The sequence below is a fragment of the Solanum stenotomum genome, chromosome 5 (genome assembly GCF_019186545.1).
Source record: "Solanum stenotomum isolate F172 chromosome 5, ASM1918654v1, whole genome shotgun sequence".
NCBI classification, from domain to species: Eukaryota; Viridiplantae; Streptophyta; class Magnoliopsida; order Solanales; family Solanaceae; genus Solanum; species Solanum stenotomum.
In genome coordinates this window covers 52,087,644-52,098,328 of record NC_064286.1, presented here as the reverse complement: position 1 = coordinate 52,098,328, position 10,685 = coordinate 52,087,644, and the positions used below count along the sequence as shown (strand labels likewise).

At 32.1% G+C, this 10,685-nt stretch overlaps 1 protein-coding gene across 1 annotated transcript; it reads left to right on the top strand.

Moving 5' to 3' along the window:
* The first annotated feature begins 1,067 nt into the window (after positions 1–1,067).
* On the top strand, positions 1,068–4,831 carry LOC125864734 (protein IQ-DOMAIN 2-like). Its single transcript, XM_049544794.1, has 6 exons — positions 1,068–1,239; positions 2,040–2,123; positions 2,235–2,546; positions 2,724–2,945; positions 3,388–3,507; positions 3,823–4,831. Exons 2-6 carry the CDS (start codon positions 2,064–2,066, stop codon positions 4,522–4,524), a joined length of 1,416 nt encoding a protein of 471 aa, XP_049400751.1. The 5' UTR covers positions 1,068–1,239; positions 2,040–2,063; the 3' UTR covers positions 4,525–4,831.
* Positions 4,832–10,685: the final 5,854 nt, after the last annotated feature.

Genomic DNA, 10,685 nt, shown 5'->3' with positions numbered 1-10,685 from the left:
ACACGACTGCAATAACTTTTTTTTAAAGATTTAAGCAATATAACTTTTAAGCACGTCTTTGATCAGTAGTAAATTAAGCTATAAAGGCGTCTAGATCTAATATACCTACATTTTTTAACCATATACTATGTGACAGTTGCAAAACGTGATGTGTGATGGGATTTACTCATGCCATAATTTTTGGCTTTAATTGAACATGACAGAAATGTGAATTAAAGCCGCGTGAGCGATGACTCAATAGTTTACTACAAGGGTACACTATATTTTCGAGGCGGATGGACATTTGAAGTTTATGAGTTTTTACATCAATTGCAAGTAAATATGTAGTAATAATTGAGTTTTCCATAATTTTTTTTTATATATACACAAGATTTATATTAATGTTATTGAGTTTTCATATCTTACCATAGCATGAGTACATAATAAACAGTTGACACCTATATATAAGTTAATCATTTAACTCCAATACTGGCAAATGGCAATGCTAATAGAATTATATATTTATATATAACTCATCACCATGTTTTATCTTTCTGTTTTGATTAATTTATCCTTCCAAACTAAAAAAATGTTTTAAGAACAACTGGTATTTATCTATCTATAGCTGTGGATGCTTTTCTTCTCTAATGCAAAAACACCTTTAATTAATGTTATCAACTTCATGAGTTGTTATTGTTATTATTTATTATTAAAAAGCAAATAAAAAAGACTAATAAGAAGCATCTAATAATTTTCTGCCGGATAATAAATAAAACAGTGAGATAATTACAAATTAACTATCAAAAAAGTGGTTACAGTTGATGAGCTGCTCTACCCTCAATAATGATACATCAAGTTGAGTCTGGATATGAAAAAATCTTTGATAGGGGACGTTACTCCATATGAACTCATACACTATATGAATTTCAATTAGTCGAGCTCCAATGCAGGTGTCCAAAACAAAAAAATATAAATAAATTACAAATTAGAAGTGTGGGGTCCACTTACCCAGGTCCACCCAATGGGTCCCAAAACCAGCTGGTCTTCTAACATGGTTGAATTCTTCATCAAGATCTGATTTTTATCACACTACAAGTGCCTAAAAGGGTACTAAAGTAAGAGGGGTCCAACATTTTCTTGATCTTTTTATGTTACCCTCTACACAATATAAACATATTTTGAGATAAAGTTACAATCTTTGAAGAACAAATTAGATATTTTTCTGAGATCTGAAGAAGGGGCTCCAATTTTGTCTATAGGGTATTTCTTCATACTTTGGATCTTTCAAACTATGTATATTTTTTTCATTTTTTGAGTTTTTTTTGCTGTCTTAGTGGAAATTGAAGCTAGTTGCAGTGTCATTTTCTTTAATGTCTTTTTAAAGATTTGGTGGACTGTTGCTCTTTTGGAACTAATACTATAATATGTTCAGTTGAATTAGTAGTTCTGTTATATGTTTAGCTGTTGAGCAAGTATAGAGATAAAAGAATCAATTTTGATCCATCTATGTGACTTTTGATCACTGTGGGACTGAGGATTCAGAATCTTTCTTGATTTTTATCCCTGGTGAGAAATTAGGTGTAATAGTTTAGGTTTTGGATAACTTGTTAATCTGGTTAGAAATGACTGTTTAATTCATAGATCTTTTAAGTTGTTACCTTCTTTTCCTTAAATGATCTTCAGATGATTTGTAGGTTCTTTCCTCACCCTTGTCGTAGTATTACTCTTGTAGTTTCTTGTCTATCTATTTTTGTTATTATCTGTTGTTTCTCGTACTTTGACTATTGTTTGTAGTACTGTTATGTTACTATATGTTGTTTTTGTTACTATCGACTGTTTTTTCTCGAGTCCAAGGTCTATTGGAAACAACCTCTCTACCTCTGTGGTAGGGGTAAGGTCTGCTTACACTCTACCCTCCTCAGACCCCACTTTGTGGGACTACACTGGAGTACGTTGTTGTTGTATTTGCTTCCTTTTAATTTTGTGAGTTATGTGGATAAATCTCTCACTGAAAAGGTTAAGCTAGCCATGTAATGTGCTTTGCTTTGTCTTTTAAATAGGGAACATTGAGGAATGAATTGAAAATGGGGAAGAAAGGAAACTGGTTTTCTTCGGTAAAGAAGGCACTAAGCCCAAATCCTAAGGTGAGAACACGGACAAGGTTTTGTGGAATAGCTGTATCGAGCTTTTCTAGTATGCTGTAATGCTTTTTTCATAATTTAACTGTGACGAAGTATTCTTGAGCTTAATTTCAGAAATCAAAGAAGAAATGGTTTGGGAAAGAGAAAGATCCAGTTCCAGATTCGTTGTCCCCGGTTGCTGCCTCAGTATCTCCTCCTCATCTTGTTCCTCATGTGGAAGAGGTTGCACTGGATGAAGTGGACGAGGAGCAGACAAAACATGCATACTCTGTTGCAGCTTCCACTTCTGCAGCTGCTGAAGTTGATGTTTCAGCCACCGAGGCTGCTGAAAAGGTTGTTCCATTAGTTAAAGTGACTCAGTATACTGGCAAATCAAAGGAGGAAGTAGCCACAATCAGGATTCAGACTGCATTTAGAGGATATCTGGTATGCTTCTGTACATTCTTATATTTGTTTTGTTCTAAATGAATTTCCTGTATGTGGAAGTATTTCTTTTCAGCGAGGTTACCATAAGCTTGATCATTTTCCTTATTAGATCAGTAAAGTTCGTATTAAATAGTTTGATACTGAGAAGGAACTTGCTATTGCATTTATCAACTGCAGGCTAGGAGGGCATTGAAGGCTTTAAGAGGGCTAGTCAGACTCAAATCACTTGCTGATGGACCTACAGGGAAACGACAAACTGCACATACTCTAAAATGCATGCAAACACTATCTCGCGTGCAGTCTCAGATTAGTTCTAGAAGGATTAGGATGTTGGAAGAGAATCGAGCTCTCCAGAGGCAGCTTATGCAGAAACATGCAAAAGAACTTGAGAGTTTGAGGGTCAGTATTCTTCGGTTATTCCACCTTTTTTTTTTTTCTGAAAGAAGGAATGTGAAAATTGATCCTCCATCAGACATCACGAGAACTAAAACTGCATGTGCTTAGTGACTAGTGTTTTAATAAAGTTCACTAGAAAATGCTATATGCTAACTTATGGAAACGTTAATAATTACTCAATTGAAAGTTAGCTTGCAGATTTCACTATTTTATAAGTTAAGCTACTACGTTTTTTTTCCTTAACCAATATTCTGTTACTTGCTATAGCTGTGAACTGAATCGCTCGGCATCTTGTAGCATTCTATGTTTTGTCAACCAAATAGGGGGGAGGGATATGATTATTATGCACATCTACATCTGCACAATATAATGTTTCGAAATGGATTGTTTCATTGTTTGCTGCTTCTTTTTTTCTCTAATAGAAATTTTTGTTTTGTTTTGATAGAGAGGGGAGGAATGGGATGACAGTGCGCAATCAAAAGAGCAGATTGAATCAAGCTTGCTCAGCAAATATGAAGCTGCAGTGAGACGAGAAAGAGCACTAGCTTATTCATATTCACATCAGGTAATTAATTAGCTTATCTTTTCTTCTATACAAAAGAATTAGCATTTGGAAAGAGCACAGTCGATGCATATGTGTAGTATATGACCTCCAGGAAACATGTGTATGACCTCTCACGTTAATATCGTCAAAACTTTATGATGACATGATCACTTACATTGAGGTCTCATCTCTTTTTGTTTTCCCTGTAAAACATATATAATTCATTACTTCAGCAGAATGACTCTAGCTGTCTAGCATGTGTTTAAAACTTCTAATTTCATAGCTAGTTGGAAGATATTTTTGTATTGCTTGTGACAAAAAAAATTGTCTGGACAGAAAACCTGGAAGAAGTCACCAAGATCTGCCAACTTGCTGTTTATGGACCCAACCAATCCTCAGTGGGGTTGGAGCTGGTTAGATCGATGGATGGGCGCTAAACCTTGGGAAACCCAAAACATGTCAGAGAAGGAACTCAAAAATGATCAAATGTCCATTCGAAGTGCCAGTATTGCTGGAGGAGAAATTACCAAGGCATTTGCCCGGTATCAGCTGAACTCTGACCTCCCTTCTCCATCCAGCCAAAAACCAAGTCACCAATCTCCTACAACCCCTTCCAAGCCAGCTAATTCAATAGCATCCAGAAAATTGAAATCGGCAAGAGTAGCTGCAATAAGCCAAGATGATGATGCGCGAAGCATGATCAGTATGCAATCAGAACGTAACAACAGGAGGCATAGCATTGGGGTAGCATCTATAAGAGATGATGAAAGTTTGGGAAGCTCCTCCTCTGTACCAAGTTACATGGTACCTACTAAGTCAGCAAAAGCAAAAACACGTTTGCAAAATCCTCTTGGCATGGAGAATAATAGTACCCCAGAAAAGGGACCAGCAGGGTCTGTCAAGAAGCGACTCTCTTACCCGCCTTCACCTGCCAGACCAAGGCGGCATTCAGGTCCACCAAAGCTGGAGAATACCTCCATGAACACCTCTATGAACACATCCATTGCCGAGGACAACGTGAAAGAGGTCATCAACTAATTATTCTTGCCACAAGTAAGAAACTATCCTGCTGCCTTACTACATGAACTAAATGCAGATAAGAATTAAACATGTCTGGAATTCTTTGTTTCTGTTTTTGGGCTCAACGCGGATGGTTCTTGCTCTTATATATTTCCTTCTCGCAGAGTTGTTGAACGCGTGAGATTGTGATAGTTGTGTATCATTTTACAGAAAACATTATTCTTGATTGTGATTATATATGATTGTATCCTTATTATGTATCCACATAGTGAAAAAAAACTACAGTATTTATTTATTCAGTTAAAGGTACATTATTTGCTGTCTTTGAATTTTATCTTTTTTTGCTTGCTTGAATTCTGAGGGTGGTTGACAAAATGATAGCCTTAAACCTGAATGTCAATCAGTCATAACAACACAGAACACCCCGTGTGCTTAAGGATTGGACATCTGGAGCATAAGATAGGGGGCGCCCAACATCAGGTAAACAATGAATTTGGATGAGTCTGATTTTGATATCATGATAAAGAAACAGACTTCGAGTCTAATTCAAATCTAAAAATTAGCTCAAGAGGCGAGAATTGTCCAAGATTATATAAATAAACCGGATTTCCTTCCCCGAGCTGATCTGGGACTCAACAATCTGCATTTCTTGATACCAAAGTTGTTTTCTTAAAGCAAATATCTTGAGTAAGAATAAAGTCTTATGTAATTGGAAATGAGTTCTGAATGAGTGTATGTCACGTAATGGATTGTAAATGATAAATATTAACATAATGATGAAAGGTAATTGACAAGTAGAAGGCAATATGGAATTGTGATGATTAGACGCGGCAAAAGTAGCTCATGAAATTATAATTCGTTTATTTTTGGATTGAGTATTGATCCGTGCATTTATTATCTTAGTCTAATCTATTTTAGTCCATCAAAATTTGGGCTGATATCTAGCTCAAATTAGTCAATTAAAAATTGTCAAAATATTCTTAAAAAGATTTTTTTTTAATTTGATATGTTATATATAGTCATAAAAAAGAAAACTAATAAGACAATTTAAACTCAATAATATTATCATAATTGGAAAAATTACCCAAATACACATTTTATTTTATCATAATCTCTAAAATTCCCTATCATATTAAAAAAATTAATCAAAAATTCCCTCTCAGATGCATCACTTCCCTCTTGGTGATACATCTCTATCTCTCTCGAATACATCCCGACCCTCGCCTATGTATCCGGATCCTATCCCCTCTTTGATATATTCCTCCCCTCTCGGATACATCCCTCCCCTATGTATCTAGATGTTCTATTCCCTCTTTGATACATCCTCGCCATGTATCCGGATGTCTACTGATGTATCTGGAAGTGATGTTATCCGAAATCCATAAATTTTAAGAAACTTTTGTAATTTGTAAAAGAGTAGGGAAATAATGTAATTAACTCTTAACACTATAAGATTTATGTAAATTATACTCCCTCCATCCCATTTTATATTTCACCTTTCAGATTTCAAGAGTCAAACAAGTCTATCTTTGACCGTAAACTTTTCATAAATCTTTTAAACATTTTGAATTATCAATTATTGTGACTCATAGTACTTTTTACGTAGTTTACAAATATATAAATTTCATTTCAAAAAAATTGAAGATTTCATGCGCAAATTACCAGTCAAACTTAAACTGTTTGACTCTCAAAACATAAAAAGTGTCATATAAATTGATACAGAGGGAGTACATAATAATTGGGATGATTTGATTTTGGCCCATTTCAGTCCGATTCATTTCAGCTCAAGTAATTTTTGGGCGAATCAATAACTTACCAATTATTTACTCAATTCATTTTAATCCATCTAAATTCAATCACGACTGCTCCATTTTACACCATTAATGAGAATGTACAATATAGGAGCAAATGGTCACAATGAGTGACTACTAGACTCATCATTCCATATGTTTTGTTCTTGATAATATATCCTCTATCAACATCAATCAAATCCTTTAAGCACTAAAATGTACAAACATATATACTTGGCCACGAAATCTGTCACGATCTAAAACGGGACCTTGGCCGGTATCCCATGCTTTAAACTGGAACAAAGATCGTTTTTAAGAAAAAATATTTTATACGTGTTTTAAGCCCTTAAATTTATATTCGTTATTCATATTTTATAACATGGTACCATGTTTCAATTATTTATTTGCCCTCATATGGATATGTATGTACCTCGTGATTAATTAAAGCCTGTAATTAGTAGAAATTATTGACAAAAAATTTACGGTCCATACTAAGTCTTCACTCATTAATTATCAATGTTATTCGACATTACACCATATAAATTCAAATCATATCATAAAGGAGAATGTTAGACTTGCTTACGTGGCATGCCTAGAGAACTATTTATATTTTTTGTGGTTTTTTTGAATTTTTTATTTATCTTTCAAATTTTCTCTTTTATAATTTGAAGGCACAATCATTATTATTATTCAATTAAATGCACAATGAATATGTGTAAATGTTTGGTTACTGATCTTTCAGACTTTCACATCCTACGTTTTTGATATTCCCATAAATACACATTTATTGTTCTCCTACAAATACAAACTGAGGTGTTGGCTCTTCATTACCATTTTTTTTTCATTTCATGTATCCCAATCACCATTTAGTTATTTCTTTTAGACTATGATATTGTGTGTGCAGATTCTTTTGAGAATTTTTCATACCGGCTAACTTAGTTACATTTTTTTACATATCTTATGCTAATATTTATTAGGGCATCTTACATAAATCTCACTACTTTAGATCCCAATTACTAGGATTCCCGATAGTTTCTAATATTACTTTTTATACCATATTTTGGCCCCGAGATACATGTATCACTGATGGCGAGATACATGTATCCAACCGTTTTAAAAGTTGAGATACACGATTTATTAATTTAAATTAAAGGGGTTGTAACTTATTTCCTTAATTAATGGATTAATTGCTGACTAATTAACAACTCAACAAATTTACAGGATCTTGAGTATCATCTCTAACAAATATTCCTAAAATAACGAAATCATAAACCTAATTAATTCTGTTATTGTACTCTTCATCTTCTTCATCGGCTTGAATCATTAATGGTGAGATACATGTATCCAACAGTTTTTAAAGTTGAGATACACGATTTATTAATTTGAATTAACATCTTCATCTTCTTCATCACCTTAAATCATTAATGACGAGATACATGTATTCAAGTCGAGATACACGATTTATTAATTTGGATTAACTTCTTCATCAGCTTGAATCATTAATGACGAGATACATGTATCCAAGCCGAGAAACACGATTTATTAATTTGGATTAACCTCTTCATCTTCTACATTGACTTAATCATTAACGGCGAGATACATGTATCCATCAATTTTTAAAAGTGAGGTACATGATTTATTAATTTGAATTAACCTTTAACAAGAATCATTTGATTTTGTAAACAGTCAACCATTAAAATAGTTATGAAACAACAAAACCAAATAAATGTAAAAACCTACACATGGCTTCATCAACGTCCAACGACTCGTCGGAGTAAGGAGGAAGTATTTAATGTAAATTGAACTGAAACAAGTAATTGGAAGAATTGCAGAGAAGAATAAATGCCTAAAAAGTAGAGAACAAAGAAGAAGTATAGAAAATTCTTGTTTAGAAGGGTGGTTGCCTTTTTGCCTTCTAAAATGTTTTACCAAAGATATAATCACACTCTAAGCAAGAAGATAGTGCGCAACATTACATTCATAATGCGGTTATATGAAAACGCAAAGTTTTGTCTTTTCCGGAGTTCTTTTTCGGATTGAGGGTGAAATCCGGCAAGGGCTGGGGTGGGGGTGGGGGGGAGATATATTGTTGGAGGAGGAGACTGAAGGAGGTTGACTTGTTAAAGCACCTTTAATTAAGGGATTTAAATTTTAGGATAATTATTCAATACCATATTTAAGGGATTTGTGTATCTGATTTAATTTTTTAAAATATATGGTATAATTATTAAAAAGTGGTATTATGAGTAATATTTTTAAACTATAGGTAACATATGTATATATAGTAGTTAAGTATGTCTAATTATGTAGTTTATCCTATTTATTATTCTTTATACTTAGATTATTGTATTATATATTTTGCTATCTTTATTGTTTCTTTACTCTAGAGTATTTTATCAAGCTTTTTATATTATTTTGTTATGATTTTTTTATTTTCGCTATTTTTTTCTTGATATATTTTTTCTTGAGTAGAAGATCTATAGAAAATAACATCTCTACCTCCAAAAGTGGGGTAAAGACACTCTACCCTCCCCCATATTATTTCATGTTCATGTGCTAATTATTTTAATTTTCAATTAAAGTGAATAATTATATTAGTACGTATAAATGTATCTCCTCAATTTTTTCATTCATTTGTCACTACAATTTTTCAGTCTTGCAATTTTCCTCTTAGGCCTAATTGTAGTCTATGAGTTATATTTTTTTTGGTTTTATTATCTCTATATGTGTATATGGTGGAGTGTTAGTTGTCTATGTAGATTATCTTATTCAATTTTGTATGATTTGCGAGTGTATTGTATATTACGCACATAAGTGATCTACTTTATTAAAGTGGTGTTTTAAGCTACTAATTCTTGATAGGAAGCTAAAGGAAGAAATAAAATCACAAAAAAAAATTATGTTTTAATTTCTTTGTTTTCTTTATTCTTAATTTTGACATTTTTTAGAGTATATTAATTTGGCTTGAATTTTATTATATTGTTGGTAGTAACTTAAATTTGATTGACATGTAATATGTATTCAATATTAGTATTATTTGATGGACATGAATGGATTGCTTATTTGCTTACCATCATCACACCTTTCTAATTCTACTCTTATAAATTTATAATTAAAACTTTTTTTATTCATAGACAAATTTATTATTTACTTATTCACCATATTGAGACTAATAGAATAGTTATTATTGTTCCAACCTCAAAAATTTCTTATTTACGCAGGAAAAAGAATATGAAAAGCCTCTATCGATAAGAATAAATCAACTTTTGTTCTTTTTTGCATTTGCTTCTTTTTAAAATAAATCAGCCCAACAATCTTTTTCAACCTCTTTAATTATATCATTTATATGTTTTTCTTAAATATTTTTAAAAATAATTCTCATTAATCTTGATTCTTAATTAATCTCATTAATTTCTTCTTAACTATCTTTAGAATGGTGACATTTCGAAAATGAAGGGTAGAGGACCATTCATGTACCCCTATTTACTACTTCATATTAGTACGTATAAATAATAACAAAATTCAATAAAGACCTTCATCTTCTCCACATCATGCCCTCTTATACATTGCTATATATCATAAGGTGCTTGTTTTTGTCAGATGTTTAATACCTTTCGATTGAGAAGAGATTATAATATCACGTTCTCACTTTCACTTAATGCTTACATGAAGATTTTACTGATCACTTCTTTTTGATAGTAATAACTTCACATTCAACTAAAATATGAAAAAAATAGAGCATATGAAGATCTTACCCTTATTTTATAAGATAAATATTTTATTTGAAATGTCTAATATTTGACTCCAAATATTTTGTCACAATATTTCAGAATTTAACGACGAGACACGAATAAAATTTTACTTTTTTTTAAACAAGTCACGATATTCTACAAATAACCTTATTTGTATTGCCCTCACCTTTTTTATCACCTTATTTTAAAGCCCAATATTCTCAACTTTCGTCTTTCTTCTGTAATTTTTTATTTATTACTAGCTCAATTGGACATCCATTTGTTCCTATAGTTATTTATTTAAAATATTTAATATTTATTTTATGTGTTTTAAAATTATGGTCATAAAGAGGTGATATAGACAATACTTCTTTTAAATTGGAAATTACATTTATTATTTCTTTTTTAAAATCTACCTACTAATAGAATATTTTTAAAATACATTTACTACTATTTAAAGTAAATTTTAATGAAATTATTTATGACCGTGCGAAGCGCGGTTTAGTTTACTAGTTAGTTATATTGATAGACTTTAGATATTGAATAGGGGAGGGCGGAAAATACTTTTCAAGATAAATCAATTTGTAATTGTCTAACAAACTTCTGAACAATGGAACAATACATGTGCGATTTGTACATCGAGCAAAGTTTGTGAAGA